Source organism: Grammomys surdaster, unplaced genomic scaffold (assembly GCF_004785775.1).
Source record: "Grammomys surdaster isolate TR1022 unplaced genomic scaffold, NIH_TR_1.0 164, whole genome shotgun sequence".
In the NCBI taxonomy this organism is placed as follows: domain Eukaryota; kingdom Metazoa; phylum Chordata; class Mammalia; order Rodentia; family Muridae; genus Grammomys; species Grammomys surdaster.
This window is the reverse complement of record NW_021604612.1, coordinates 3,009,223-3,025,673: the sequence shown is the minus strand read 5'-3', so window position 1 is coordinate 3,025,673 and position 16,451 is coordinate 3,009,223. Positions and strand designations below refer to the sequence as shown.

The 16,451-nt window shown below is 43.9% G+C and overlaps 1 protein-coding gene across 2 annotated transcripts in view; it reads right to left on the bottom strand.

Annotated features, from left to right (window-relative positions):
* Sppl3 (signal peptide peptidase like 3) overlaps positions 1-16,451 on the bottom strand; it is an 85,002-nt gene that overhangs the window by 36,142 nt on the left and 32,409 nt on the right. The window contains exon 1 of one of the 2 annotated variants that reach the window (XM_028765464.1): positions 3,541-3,590. The exons of the other annotated variant lie outside the window; for it this stretch is intronic. Coding sequence (XP_028621297.1) covers positions 3,541-3,575 — 35 coding nt within the window. The 5' untranslated portion in view covers positions 3,576-3,590. Of the gene's footprint in view, positions 1-3,540; positions 3,591-16,451 lie in introns of those variants that run through there. 2 annotated transcript variants of the gene reach the window in all.

Here is a 16,451-nt window from a genome sequence, read left to right as displayed (position 1 = left end):
ACACACACACACTCACACAATCAGATTTTATATACGCCTGTAACATCCACTACCAACTTAAACCTATCCTAGTGAAAACATACTTCAGTGCTTAAACATGCATGAGCTGACAATGATTGGCATCACTGGCCCGACTTCATGGTGAGGTAAAGACCGCACCTCTCTCTCTCGCCCACTCCTTTGTTCCCTAACGTCGACTTGACTATCTCCATCTGGACGTGGTCAGGAGGGTCTAAAACTAGTTTTTATTTTTTAGCTAGTTTTTATACTCGGTTGTCTAAAGAAACTGCTGTCTTCCTGGGCCGTGTCTCTTCTGGCCTGGACCTGGAGGAATGGCAGCCCTGCAATACCACACCTCCACCTCCAGTCCCACTGCTAAGGCCTTAGCTCCCACACTCAACTCTCAACATCTTCTTCTCAAGCATCTGCAGGAACTCACAATTCACACTACCTAGTCCTTGGCAAAACAAGTATCTTTATTTTACTTTATTTTATTTATTATTTTACTTATTCTCTCACATACATCACATCCCGTGTGCAGTTTCCCCTCCCAACCCATTCCTGTTCCTTTCCAGCACAGAGTAGGCCTCCATGGATATCAAAAGCAAGCAAAAGAGTCAGAGGCAGCCCCCTGCTCGCACTGTGAGAGGTCCCACAAGATGATCAAGCTACACAGCCATAACATATGCAGAGGGCCTAAGTCAGGCCCATGTAGGCTCCTTGGTTGTCAGTTCAGTCTCTGTAAGCCCCTATGAGCTTAAGTTAGTTGGTTCTGTGTGTTTTCTTGTGGTATCCTTGACCCTTGACCCTTGACTCCTACGATCCTTCCTCCCCCTCTTTCTTCCAGAGGACGGATGCCCTGAGATCCACCTGATGTTTCGCTGTGGGCCTCTGCATCTGTTTTTAACAGTTGCTGGATGAAGCCTCTTTGATGACAAAAAATCCTCTCCCCAGAAAGGAAATTCACCCATCCCTTCTTGAGGCCTCCTTGTCTTAGCTTCTTCAGGCCTATGGAATGTAGTGTGCATGGTTCTCCTTCACTTTATAGCTGATACCACTTATAAGTGAGTAGACACATAAGTCAGGACATAGGATAGCCGTCTCCTTGGGGGATGGAGGGGAGGATGGGGGAAGAAAATGCTAAGAGAGACAGCTGGAATTGGGGTGCATCTCTGGGACGAACTAGACATCTATAGTGCAACGGAATCTCCCAGAATGCACGAGTGTGATCCTAGCCAAGACTCTGTGTGATGGGGTGCTATGGAGCCTGAACCGGATGTCTTCTATAACTAGGCAAGACTTATAGTGGAGAGACTGGGACACCAGCCCAGCCACAAAACCTTCTACCTAAGATGTGCTGGTGTTAAAGGGACACAGAACTTGTGGAAGTGACCAAAAACTGTATGGTCTAACTAGAGACTCATGCCACCAGTAGAAGCCCACATGTGACAGTATCTTGAGGGCTAGGAACCCACTGCTAGATAGCCCAGAGACCTAGGATAGAACCAAAAAGACTGGAAATAAAAAAAAAAAAAGTCAATGAAGCAATTCCCCATAAACAGGAGCCTAGTATATTTTTAATTCAGAAAATTTTGGTGTTTGTTTGAGACAGACAGACTCTCTGTGTGGCTCTGGCTGCTTGGGAAATCATTCTTGTAGAAGAAGCTGGCTTCAGACTCAGAGATCCTCCTGCCTCCACCTCCCAAGTGCTGAGATTAAATTCGTACACAATAAGATGGGGATTGAATTCAGTATACCTTGGATATTTGAAACAAGTGTGCTGGCGCTGGAGAGATGGCTCAGTGGTTAAGAGCACTGACTGCTCTTCCAGAGGTCCTGAGTTCAATTCCCAGCAACCACACGGTGGCTCACAACCATCTGTAATGTGATCCAATGCCCTCTTCTGGTGTGTCTGAAGACAGCTACAGTGTATACATGTACATAAAATAAATAAATCTTTAAAGAAAGAAAAGAAACAAGTGCGCCATCACTGAACTATATCCCCAGCATTTAATATCCCTAATATTTAATGGGGCTTATGTACCAGGTATTTGAAGGCCTCTTGGGAATATGGAAATAATTGGTTCCTTGGTCCCTGCCTTAGTGCATTTTCTAAAATGAGTTAGCTTCTCCCTCTCCCGCTCTGCCCCACCCCCAACCTAAGTGAAAGTAGTTGTGAAGTGCTGCACAGAGAAAGACAAGAAGAGACCTTGTAGTTCTTGTGAGGGGTGGGGGAGGCAGGCCCCATCTAAGAACGGGCTGGAGGAGGTTTCTATAAAAACTGGTGAGTGACACACCTAAGATACAGACCAAGGAATTACATGAGAAACTTGAGATGAGTTTGTGCCAGTCAGGGAAAAAAAGCAGAGAGAAACAAAGGAGGAAGAGTCAGTTTTGAACACACAGCAGTGAGGAATGGAGCATCAGAGCCCAGCAGCTGCTCTGTGCTGGAAGCTTATTGGCTTCCTTGTGATAAGTGTGATCATACGTGTGAGTGACTGAGTGTCTTAACACAACAGTGGAAAGAGGCCAAAGATGGGTGACTGGGAACCCTCCAGAGTTAAACATCAGGGAGGAAAATCAAAATGAAGAAAGAGAAGGATCAAGGATGGATGGCAGGTATGTCATGTGGCCACAGGGTCAGCTGGTGCTGAGTTTTAATCCAGGGTCTCGCTCTCTGGCTCACTAACCTCTTTACCTGTCATCCTTTCCATCTGTGACACTATGAGAGCTGTCTGTCACTGGGTAGACAAGTATATCACATACAGAAATCAGCACAGTTTTACTAAATGCTGTCTGCTTCACACGGAATAGTGACCTCTGCAAAGACCATCTCCCCTGCACACCCCCTCAGAACTTCCTCCCCAGACAGGGTTTCCTTGTGCAGCCCTGGTTGTCCTGGAATTTGCTCTGTATTTCAGGCTGACCTCGAACTTAAGAGATCTACCTGCCTCTGCCTCCTAGGGGCTGGGTTTAAAGGTGTGGCCACCACGGCCTGGCTGGCAAAAAGTATCTTAACAGAATGGGGGTATCAAATGGGAACCGGTAAAAAACTCAAATTAAGAAAAACGGCGATAGTTGGCTTTTGTCGTTAAGGAAGGAGGGCAGAATGGCAACTGGAGGAAAAAGGATGAAGCCATCTTTTAATTTTTATGGTCTAGCAAGATGGCGGCTCAGTGAGCATGTGGCTCAGTGAGGAAGGTAGCAGAAGAAAATGAATTCCTGACAACTGTCCTCTGAGTTCTGTGTGTATATCACTTTCAAAAACACAGTTTGAAAGTGATGGGAGACACTTAACCTTTCCTGTGTGCTGACTGTACTCACCCAGTGAAGGGGACAGGGTGGGTACAGAGCAGGATCTTCTATGTCCTCTAATGGCAGCACTGTGCGTGTACAGGGGACCAGGAGATCCCGGCCATCCTTGGATACACACGAGACCCTCTCACTACCATGTCCCCACTCTTACTTTTACTGATATACTAAGAAAACGTCATTGAGGTCCACAGCTTACTTTTAGGAATTCTCATCGTATTTATTTACCTTTGTGCGTATGTGCATGCACAGGCGTGTGACATCCTCAGGGGACTCCACCTTCTATTTCTCGGCAGCCAGTGCTTTCATCTGCTGAGCCACCTGGCCAGCTCTGCAGTCAGTTTCTGAGCGGTAGGTATTACAAATGTATCTAGTACTTATGGGTGTATGTAAAACAAATAAAACGTGGTCGAAAGTTCACAAGGCTGAGATGGCTCTAACTGTAATCAAAACTAGGTAGTATATTACCCAATTAGAAATTGCCAGTTAATGAATGTCTAACTGGAACTTTCGACTTAAACCAATCAAAATTTTTTTTTATTTTGTCCTGTTTTTGGAAATACCTTATTTAAACTAGGTGAGGTGGCTCCTGCCTGTGATCCAGCACTTGGAAGTACAAGCAGAAAGCTCAGAAGGCTACGGTCGCCTTTAGCCAGCCAGAGAGGCCAATGATAGCTTGGGCTAGAAAACGTCTCAAAGATAACGTCTTTGTTTTTGGGAGGAAGTCCGTGTATCCCTGGATGTTCTGGAACTCAGTAGACTGCAGGACTCTGCCTGACTTCCACATGTGCACACTTGGCTGTTCAAAAATATTTAAACCTCCCTTCCTGCCCTTGTCTCCTGAGCTGTGCTCCACAGGGATGCCAGATTAGACAGTATTTGTTAACATCCCAAAATCTAGGCTTTGTTTAAGTAAATCTTTAAAATAGAAAATGTGCCAAGAAAACAACAACAATAAAAACAAGGTAAGACAAACCAAAAACAAAGTAACAACAACAAACCCTGGGGAAACAGTTAAAATACAAAACAGAATTTTATTATAGACTCCCAGGTTTTGCATGTTTGATTTTCAATACTAAAAATTCTTTCTTCTGTTCTGAGAAGACGACATTGGTGTTTGCAGCCAAGCCTGATGGTATGAGTTCAAACCTTACGTTCCCTAAAATAGAAGGAGAACCCACTCCTGCAAGTTGTCCTCTGACCTACACACCCACACACATGCACCACAGCAGGCACACGGCCTGATACACAGTAACATTTAAAACAAAAAGAGCCTAATTCTATTATTGCTAGTTCTTGCTTTTTTCTCGTTGGGAGACTGAACTCAGGACATTGCACATACTTGGTTTTTCTCCCCACCCCCATCTCTTATGAACAAAACCCAGAATTGCCCCCCCCCCCCCCAAAAAAAAACTACTCCAGCTGATGGAGAAATGGCTCAGCAGTTAAAAGCTCTTTCAGAGGATCTGTGTTGGGTTCCCAGCAGGCAGAGGGCAGCAGCAGTTCCAGGAGATCCGATACCCTCTTCTGACCTCTGTGGGGGCCAGACCCACATGTGGCACACATATGTACAAGCAGACAAAACACTCACACGTAAAATAAATATGTTATGAAAACTCTGCTAGAACAGACTATTCTGTATTAAAGACTAATACAAATTTGTGTACACTGTGGGTGAGTCAAGCTCCAGTGAGTGACCGAGGGAATGAACCACCCACCGTGCAATGTGACCGACTCTACCAACTGCCTCCAGACAGTACACCACTGTGCACCCATGTCAGGAATAGATTTGAATTCCTATGTCCTCAAGTTTTGCCATGGACACTGTGTTTGAAAACTATGTTAGCAGGCTAGAGAGATGGCTCAGTGGTTAAGAGCACTGACTGCTCTTCTAGAGGTCCTGAGTTCAATTCCCAGCAACCACAGGGTGGCTCATAACCATCTGTGATGGGATTTGATGCCCTCTTCTTGTGTGTCTGAAGACAGCTACAGTGTATTCATATAAATAAAATTAATCTTTAAAAAAAGAACAAAAAGAAAAAGGAAAACTATGTTAGCATGATTTCCACTTGTCTTGAATCTGTTGGAAATGAGATTAGGCAGCTGCTTACATGATATTTGTAGGAAGTATTTTTTTTCTTTTTCTTTTTTTTTTTTTTTGTTTTTCGAGACAGGGTTTCTCTGTGTATAGCCCTGGCTGTCCTGGAACTCACTCTGTAGACCAGGCTAGCCTCGAACTCTCGAACTCAGAAATCCGCCTGCCTCTGCCTCCCAAGTGCTGGGATTAAAGGCGTGCGCCACCACCGCCCGGCCTGTAGGAAGTATTTTGAAAAGCAATTTCAGTTGTTTTTTTCCCCAACTAGAGATGAATGAAGAGCTCTCCCTCCTCAGGCTTTCCCCTTGATGGTGGTTTGTGGAGACGACTTGCCTTTTCTATCTGTGGTGGGCTGAATAAGCTTGGCCCAGAGAATGGCACTATTACTTGCTGGGGTGGGTGTGGCCTTGCTGGAGGAAGAGTGTCACTGTGAGGGTAAGCTTTGAGATCCTCCTCCTAGCTAGTAGTCTGGAAGAGAGTCCCTCCTGGCTGCCTTCAAATCAAGATGCAGAACTCTCAGATCCTTCTCTGGCAGCATGTCTGTATGGACACTGCCATGCTTCCTGCCTTGATGATAATGGACTGAACCTCTGAACCTGTAAGCCAGCCCCAATTAAATGTTGTCCTTATAAAAGTTGCCTTGGTCATGGTGTCTGTTCACAGCAATAAAACCCTAACTAAGACAGTATTCAAGCTTTTTTGAGGCACACTGTTATTATTTAAAAGGTTAATGAATGAGTCAGGCAGGCAGGCAGAAGGAAGGAGGAAAGGTGGGTAGCTATGTCAATAAAATGGGTGTGTATTTGGGGAATTGTAGGAAATTCTGCCCAGCAACCTTACCCCACAGCTTATTCCTGTCCTTGGGAATGTTAAAGCATCTCCAGAAATGTGATGTGCCTCAGGCTCTTTGTGTTCCCAAAGGCTCTGAATACACATTCAACACAAAACTGTACTGTTTTCTGAAATACACATATTCTTACGAAATGCAACAAGAAACTAAAGACACGCACTGAAACATATCAAAATCAGGCCAGCCAACTGCTTTCACAGAGACTAGGAAACTTGGCTGTAGATGTGCTGATGCATGTCAGGTGCTGAGCTCTAACAGGTGAGAGTCAGTATGAAAAGCATGGGTTCTCTAAACCTCACCAGGCCTCTCCTTTAACAAGAAGCTCCAGGAGCCCTCTGATATCCAGACATCGATGTGTGTCCTGAGACTGTAAGAGCCATGCTGGAAGAGGGGCAGTGAAGATCCATTTTGAGCTGCTTTACCAGTACGTGTGTCTAACCCTAAAGCATCCTGCCAGGCTGAGACAGACTATTGAGTAATGTGTCTGCAGCAGGATAGTGAAAACGTTCTTGTCCGTCAAAAACTCAGCACCCCTAGTCCAGCTCTGCAGATACGCTGCCTTAAGCCAGCCTGTCTCACACTTTTTGGTTGTATGACCATTTATACTCCTAAAACGGAGGACTCCTAAGTTAGGCTTTTATTAGTGTGAGCTGTAGTTTCTGATATTTACTGTATTAGAAATGTAGTAACTTGATTATCTAACCTGTAATCAGAGCACTTAGAAGGTGGAGACAGAAGCTCAGGACCAGCATAGACTACATGCTATCATCAAAACAAAACAGCAAACAAGCAAGAAATTGAGAAGTTTAAAATATTCATTAATTTACTTACAATGAAATTACTGTATGTTAACATAACACCTTAATGGGAAACAACCCAAAACGGGTAAGAGCCTTCTCTGTAAACGTCTTCTGTCTCAGAGCACAGCTGGATGCTCTACGGGCTTCTACACTCCACCTACTGGCACATGTTGCCCGGCTTGAACTCTATGGGGAGACCTAGCCATAACTCAGGCACGCGGCTGCAGGAGAGCTGGTTAAAGCCTTTTCATATAACTGAGGGATGGCTTTCTCTAATGTTCATGGGGTAATGTTATTTTGTTTGTTTGTTTTGTTTGGATTTTTTGAGACAGGGCCTCACTATTTACTCCAAGCTAGCCTTGAAAATAATGATCCTCCTGCCTCAGCCTCTAGGATTGTAGACATGAGCCACTATACTAGACTAGAGTAACTTTCTAAACGGTGAGATTTTGAAAACTTGTCTGGAGAATAACAATATGGCAGGAATATATTACATCTGAACCAAGTGATCTACTTGTACTCTGGGTGATCTTTTTCTCCATCAGAGGTTCTGTAACAGGACGCAAGCAACATGTAAGCTGCTGGTGCAGTAAATTCATACAGGTCTTCTAAAAGTTTTCGGTTTTTCTTTTACAACATTTGAAGACTGCTATCTGTTAACTATCATTCCTAAAGCTCATGGCAAATGAGAATTCCCCAAATCTCTAATTTCTATTTGAAAGCTCAAATTTTACCATTAGCAAGGCTTATTTTGCTTTGAATGACTGACAGTACTTATGTCTTCCTTACTGTAGTCTGTCTGTCTGCCACATTTCACACAGGTGAAAATGGCACCCTCCCCAAGAGAACAGGCAATGTCAGCTCCAGCTAGTGTCTCACACAGCTGCACCAGGCTCTGCTGAGACAAGCAAATGACACTGTCATATGCACAGGTGCTTGTGGGAACATTAAAACATGTGTGCAGGGACTGAGACAATGAAGGAGTCTCTACTGCTTCATCAAGAACATACTAGGGTGAAAAACAGAACATTCTGGCCTTAAAAACAAAAGTTACACGCCTGCTGAACAGCACAGTGGTCAGTAGTGCAGTGAGGGGCTACTGGGTTCACTGACCACAGCGGGGTTTTCAGGTGCTAAAAGAGTTCCCAAGACCACAGTGGGGTTTTCCCCTTTAAGAATTGACGGGGTCGGGGGAGAGCAAGCTGGAGAGTTGGCTCAGTGGTTAAGAGCACTGGCTATTCTTCCAGCCGACTGTGGTTCAATTTCCAGCATCCACACGGCAGCTCACAACTGTCTATCACTCTAGTTCCAATGAATCTGGCACCCTCGCACAGACACACATGCAGGGAAAACACCAACGCACATAGAAATAAATGGACAGGTTACTCCAAACAATACAGGCCATTGATACTTTACATACATTTAAAAAAAAAAAAAAGATTTATTTATTTGTTATTTGTGAGTACACTGTAGCTATCTTCAAATACACCAGAAGAGGGCATCAGATCCCATTACAGATGGTTGTGAGCCACCATGTGGCTGCTGGGAATTGAACTCAGGACCTCTTGAAGAACAGTCAGTGCTCTTAGCTGCTGAGCCATCTCTCCAGCCCAATATTTTACATTTTTTTAGTATATTTGTTCAGTGTGTGTGTGTGCGTTTGTGTGTGTGTGTTCTTGCCCGTGCGTGCATGCATATGTGTGGGAATGCATTTGCCATGCCCTGGTAAGAAGGTCAGAGGACAACTTGCAGGAGTTGGTTTTCTTCCACTACATATATCCTGGAGACAGAATTCATCAGAGAACCCACATCCAAATTCCCAGCATGCACATAGCAGTTAATCATCATCTGTAACTAGTTCTAGAGGACCCAACATCTTCTGGCGCCAGGCACCTTTGTGGAGTATAGACATACAAGTCAACAAAATATTCATACATATCAATACATTTTTAAAATTTTAATCTTTTAAATGATTAAAAAGAGGTTGTCGAGCCGGGCGGTGGTGGCGCACACCTTTAATCCCAGCACTTGGGAGGTAGAGGCAGGCAAATTTCTGAGTTCAAGGCCAGCCTGGTCTACAGAGTGAGTTCCAGGACAGCCAGGGCTACACAGAGAAACCCTGTCTCGAAAGACCAAAAAAAAAAAAAAAAAAGGTTGTCAGACATGACAGCAAGCACCTGTATCTGTTAAGCCATCTTTTGGCTCAAGCATTTTGTTTTTGTTGTTGTTTGTTTTTTATTTTTGTGTACCTCTGGCCGTCTTGGAACTTATTTGCAGACTAGGCTGGACTCGAACTCAGAGATCACCTACTTCTTGAGTGCGGATTAAAGGTTTGGTGGCCTAGCTAGCCCGAGCATTTTGACAATTTGTCTAACACTATAATGTCCATATAATCATTTTCTACATTTCCTTCCACTTTATAGGAAAAACACCAATATAATATTCCACTTAATGACATTTTGGTCAACAATCAAACAGCTTGAGTTAGTGCAAGTACAACCTATGATGCCTTCACAATTACAACACTTTCAGTGACACATTTCTCAGAACAAATGCACAAAGTGTGATTGTATTCTAAGCTTGAAAGAACCAGTATCATGTCAAGAAAAACTGAACAAAGTGTCATGTATTTAAGGGGACAAAGGCAAGAGTACTTCGGAAGGACAACTGTGTAAGGCACAGGGTACAAAGCAGCACAGTGCAGTGTGGTGGAGAGTCACAGAGCTAGGGGAGGGCTACCACAGTACAGGAAATCAGCTGTGACATCCAACAGACAGACCAGACCAGTCCAGTCCTTCATGTACTGTCTAGGCTGCCACTTCAGCACTCTGACAGCTGAGCATTTGTGACAGACACCATATGGCTCACAAAGCCGCGAATATTTACTATTTGAAAATTTACAGAAAAAGTCTGCAGACACTGCTGTATCCTCTTTGTTTTCTGAACAAGGACACCAGGCTAAGATAAAGGACAACCTATTCCTTCCTCCCCGTGGATTGATTTTTACAATGAGTGTAATCTGGTAAGCAGAATCATGTCCTAGAGAATGGTTCAGTTGGCTGGAGAGGTGGGTAGACTTTTTTCCTTTCACAAAGATAGTATTTGTGTGTGAGCTGGAAGCCCTCAGCAACCCAGAGCCAGACCATAACAAGGGGGTGGACTGTCAAGTATCAAAATACCATCATCCCTTCCTGAGTGTCAAGCATTTTATTAATCTTTCATGACGGAAAGCGCGTACAAAGTACAGTACATGTTAACAGTTGCATTTACCAAGACTGACACGGAGAAAGATTACTTCCATCAATCATACCAATGACTGATGAGCCAGTTCAGATGAAGAAAAGCATAGTCTCCCAGGCAATATCGATGAGCTAGAACTGGCTGACACAGACACTCTATCAATAGCCTCTGGAAGGTAAGAATGAGTCCAGAGCAGAAACTACAGTGAAGGTTCTTGTTACAATATGTTTTAACTCTTTCCTGTGGTGACCTTTGGGGTCCTCTGGGTCTTACAGCTGCACAAACATGTGCATCTTTTTTGTTTGTTTGTTTTCTTTTGTTTTGTTTTTCGAGACAGGGTTTCTCTGTATAGTCCTGGCTGTCCTGGAACTCACTCTGTAGACCAGGCTGGCCTCGAACTCAGAAATCCACCTGCCTCTGCCTCCCAAGTGCGCCACCAACGCCCGGCAAACATGTGCATCTTAATTGTGATCTGAAAATAAATCCAGTGTCACAGCTGTGATACCTGTGCTGAAGACTGTCCTCTACTGACTATACCACATATATGGCAAGAAAAAGCTTAGACAAGTCAGTGCACACTGGATGAGCATGGCTTACATACTATACTACTCAAGCGACTGACTCACGGGGAAAGAGCGGCTTCTTTACCTCTACACCAGACAGGTGTAGACAAGACTTGACCAAAATAAATCTTGCAGAAATCTATTACCAGTCAGGGTTCTCTAGAGGAACAGAACTGTGTGAATGAATCTGTAACATATTAAAGTGGCTCACAGGCTGTGGTCCAGCTAGTCCACCAATGGCTGTCCACCAATGAAAAGTCCAAGAAACCAGTAAGTTGTTCAGTCTATGAGGCTATCTTTTATATCTCAGCTAGCTTTTAGTGTACACCAGTATCCTGAAGGAGTAGTGCCAGTGCCAATGCAGGAATGGACTCACCTGAGTGAGAGGGGCAGGCAGGCCTTTTTCCATGTCATCTCTAGAGGCTGCCAAATGCTGTCACCTACATTCAAGGTGGATCCTCCCACTTCAAATCTCTTAATTAAAGAGGCAAAAATCCAGTCTGGTGGTGGTGATGCACGCCTTTAATCCCAGCATTCAGGAGGCGGAGGCAGGTGGATAACATGAATTCAAGGCCAGCCTGGTCTACAGAGCACATTCCAGGACAGCCATGGCTACGTAGCATGAGCAAATTCAGAGAAAAAAAAAAATCTCTCAGGTTTTTCCTAGGTGCTTAGTTTTTTGGTTAATTCCAGATGCTGACAACCAAGAACAGATATCACATGTGATGACCAGAACTGGTATTTCACATTGGAACCACTCACTCCAAAGTGTCTCAAACCCTCTTATAAGATATAATATACCCTGGGTATACATGTTCCCCAAAGAACTGAGAGCAGGGACTCAGACACATCAGTTTTCATAATCAATACCGTGCTCAGCATCTCCTGGGTGGGACTCACCTACAAGGCCACGCCTAGGTGAATGGACGGACATGTAGGCGAGTATCAGACTCAGGAAGGGAATTCTGATCAGGCTACAATGCGCATGAATTTTGAAGCATGATGAGGAAATACATGCAAAAGAACAATATTGGGACTGGAGAGATGGCTCAGCTGTTAAGAGCACTGACTGCTCCTCCAGAGGTCCTGAGTTCAATTCCTAGCAACCACATGGTGGCTCACAACCATCTGTAATGGGATCTGATGCCCTCTTCTGGTGTGTCTGAAGAGAGCAATGGTGTACTTGTATACATAAAATAAATAAATATATCTTAAAAAAAAGGAACAATATTGATTTCATTCACATTTGTCCTAAAATAGGACAACTTCATAGAAGTAGGAAGGCTAGAGGTTATGATGGCTGGATCAAAGGAGACTGGAAAGTTACTGTTTGCTGTATGCAGTTTGGGGGGGGGGGGACCATGGAAAGAGCTGTAGATATGGGTAATTGTTAGATTAATGGGAAACTGTTACACCAAACACATCCAATGTACTAGTGCCACTGAATTATATACTGACCAATAGCTAATATGGTAGGTTAAAATTTTGACTCTGAATATTGTATTACAATATTTAAAAAAAATTAAGAAAAATCTAAAAACACTGCTCTTATAACCAGTGTCATAGTTGGCCTTTTCCCATGAAATCTTATTAAAAGAATATTCTGTGCCATTCATTTAGACACAAAGTCTAGTGAGCACTCATAAAGTTCTAAGATCTAGACTGTGAGAAGACACACTCCAAGGACTCACAGCAGCCAGAATCACGCTGCGTCAGTCAGTACGGGGCTCACCCTCCTAGTGATAACTCCAGCTCTGTGCAGGTAGAAGGGGCTGAGTAAGTGACGTCCTGATGTTTCCATTGCGTGTATATTTTTATCTGATGATTAGAAAGTGAAGAGGACTGTCATACGAACAGTTCTAGTCATCCTTCTACTGCTGTTTAGAGACAGTTTAAAGAAGAAAGCACGTAACCGGGACCTTACAGCTGCAGAGGGTTACCATGGCAAGAACGACTCGGAACTGGACTAGTAGCCGACAGTTATACACACTCATCCACTGAGGCAGGCAGAGGGAGGGAGAGCAGGCACGGCAGGGGCTTCAATCCTCCAATCCCATTCCCAATGACACACCTTCACCAACAAGGCCATGCCTCCTAATCCTTCCAAACAATTCATCGCCGGAGGACTATGCATGCAAAGAGATGAGCCTATGAGAACTACGCATCCATGCCATAACAAAGGTCACCTCTCATTCACCAGACCTAAAGCCAAGCAGATCTCCTGTCTTCTTAAAGGAGCTAATATCTGCTATAAACTCCAACCAGTAAACCTGCTTCCGGCCAGTAGTCCATCCGTTCTTATGCACACAACATGCACGATCAGGCTGTCAAGCAGGACAACTGAGAGAGAAAAGACAGCAGGGAGCAGGGCCGCAAGAGAGGGAGTCAGATCCAGTGAGGCTTCCGTTCTTGTACAGCAAGCATTGCACCCACTGAGCCACACCTCCAGCTCCTAACTGGCTCATGTGATGAACAGCAGTGATGGGCAAATATATTTGGTAAACACTCAACTACTGGCCTTTTTTCTAAGTAGAGAACTTTCTGACACTCTTAATAGATCGCCTTCAAATCTTACCCTCTTTTTGTTTTCCTTAGAGAATCTAATCCATTTTGTATTCTAGAATACATACTCTGGGAAGCCTTGCCCCAAGAAAATGTTTCCCTTAAATCCTATGGCTAGGAAAACCTTATGAGTCCAGCACTGACTACAGAATAACCACAGCAGCAGCGGTGGCAGCAGACAGTGTATGAGTAGTATTTGCCAACTAACATTATATGGAATTTAACTTCATTATTTTCCATCCTACAAAATATATACTGTTTATTATCCCTAATTTATAAATGAGGAAAAAAAATAGACGTGTGAAATTTATTCAGTATTACAAAGTTAGCATTAAGAATCTAGACTCAGGGTGGCGGCAGCAGTGCCTGTCTGCCCACCCATTTATTTAACCCCAGCACTCAGGAGGCAGAATCAAGTGGATCTTTGTGAGTTTGAGGCCAGCTTGGACTACAGTTCCATGACAGCTAGGGCTACACAGAGGGAACACTGTTTCCAAAACAAAAGAAAACAAAACCAAAAAAGACTGCTGGATTCCAGTCTACAGTGGGAGATGTCTGCCAATCCTGACAATGTCTTAGGGCAAACCTGACTGAGTCAAACTCTCTGTTAGAATTTATATTATAGTATTTTAAAGGCTTAAGTTACATCAAGTTTGGCTGAGCAGTGGTGGCGCATGCCTTTAATCCCAGCACTTGGGAGGCAGAGGCAGGCGGATTTCTGAGTTAAAGAGTTCGAGGCTAGCCTGGTCTACAGAGTGAGTTCCAGGACATCCAGGGCTACACAGAGAAACCCTGTCTCAAAAAACCTAAAACAACAACAACAACAAAAAAGTTACATCAAGTTTCCAAACTTTAAGACAGGGATACCACAACACCCAAACAAATATTATATGGCTTCCCAAATAAAATAAACATGAAGAAAATATTTTAAGAGGGGAAAATCTTTGAAAAGTATCTAAGCAACCAAAGCAAAGCCCTAGCTCAGAGACCCATGAGACTAAGAACGAGACTGCTGCCAGGACAACAGTGACAGCAAACACAGTAAGGCTCTTCCTGTGTGCTGGAGTCTGTTCACCTTATCTCCGTCCGTCTCATCTAGGAGGAACTTTTACGACAAACCCCAGAGGTGATGTTCAGGTGGAGGCCAGAAACCTGGGAGAAACCAGCATCTGGAGCCCAACAGTTTAGCTCCACCAGCTCCAGATTCAGAGGCCGTGCTCTAACCAGCCACAATTTCCAACTCAACACTAGGTATCTCCCCAACCTTGGCTGCGACCAGTAAGCATCATGATCAAACTGCACTGTCTAGGGTGGGAGATTGAGCTTGGCTGTAGGGCTCTGGGCTGGCATAGGTGAAGTCCCTAGTTAGTTCTCAAGACCACAAGAAAGAAGAAATGGAAAGGCAGCCCAGGATAAAATGCTACCATGTCTCCACCAGATAGACACTGGTGAGCAGAATGTTTCTATATAAAACCAACAATGTCATTTAAAGAATAAGCAAACGTTGTGGACATGCTCTTCCTGGAGAAGAGAATGCAAGGGCAAGCGAGCACGTGGAGACGCTGAACCATCACCTGTATCTAACTAATAAAATGAACATTAAAACACACCTTTAATATCAGCACTTGGGAGGCAGAAGCAGGTGGATCTTTGAGTTTGAGGATAGCCTGGTCTACAGAGTGAGTTCCAGGACAGCCAGGGCTACATAAGAGAAACCCTGTCTCGAAAAAAGGAAAGAAGCTCATAGTTAACCAAGATACTATTTTAAACTCTGGTAAAAAAAGAAAAAAAAAAAAAAAACAGTACCATGGCCATCAAAAGGGCTCAGTGAGTAAAGGCTTCTGCTGCCAAGCCCAACTGATCTCAGTGTGAACTCCTTTACTCACACGGCAGAAGGAGAGACTCTCACAAGTTGTCTTCTGACCTCACATGTTCCCATTTACACACACACATCATATACATACACATTTACACACACACACACACCATATACATACACACAATAGTAAATAACAGGAATCTGCCGGGGACGGTTAAGGCTGTAGCTCAGCTGGCGGAGTATTTGCACAGCACACACAAAGCTCTGGGCTCCAGAGCTTACACTACCTAAATCGGGCAAGGTAGGAAACACTGGCAATTCCAGCAGCATGTGGCAGTCAGGTAGAAAGTTCAAAGCCACTTCTGAACCCAGCCTGTAACACATGAGAACCTGTTTCAGGCCCCATCCCACAAAGACACACACAAACAGAAACAGTCACACAAAGAGACACATGTAGAGAGACAGACTCTCTCATACACAGAGACAGAGAGACAGACAGACAGACAGACAGACAGACTGACTGACTCACTCGCAATGAAGAAAGCTGAACTCTAAACCTAGGGTCTACTGTCACTTTCACAGCAAAAGTTTAACATTTCATTTAAAAAATATCTTAAGAAAATGCTTTCCTAGTTCAATTTCTTGCCTAAGTCTCTTTCCTTCTTTTACCTCTTAAAAGATCTGTTTTGAAAAGCTAAAAATGTCCTAGTATCCTTACATGTCTTACCTGAAACACAATACAATTTGTGTAGTCTTCCAATATATATTAGCACCACAGACTCCAAAACTATGTCCACAAGCCTCCTCTATTTGAAGGGCACAGAGACAGCTGGGACAATGAGAGGTGAATGATCCTCACAGCCTATCACCTGAGTGAGGGTGGCTAGTTCCACCTTCCACTTGTTCCACAAATACTACAGATAGCTTGGGAATCCTCAACATAGTTGATTTGACTCTGGCAACCTGCCTTGCAACAGAAGCGCTTTATGTGCAGCTGCCATTTGCAGAAGCCAGCTATGTAATCACTTTCTAGTTCTTACTTTTTATGGGATTTCAAACTATTCACATTTCAAAAATGAAGAAAGAGAACATTCATCACAGATACAGACAGACATCTGTCTCTATCACTCTACACACAGTACATATAGTAGATTGTCTCCAAAGCTGATCACTAGCGCACAGTCTGGGCTCCCAAGGTTCTCATCAAGAG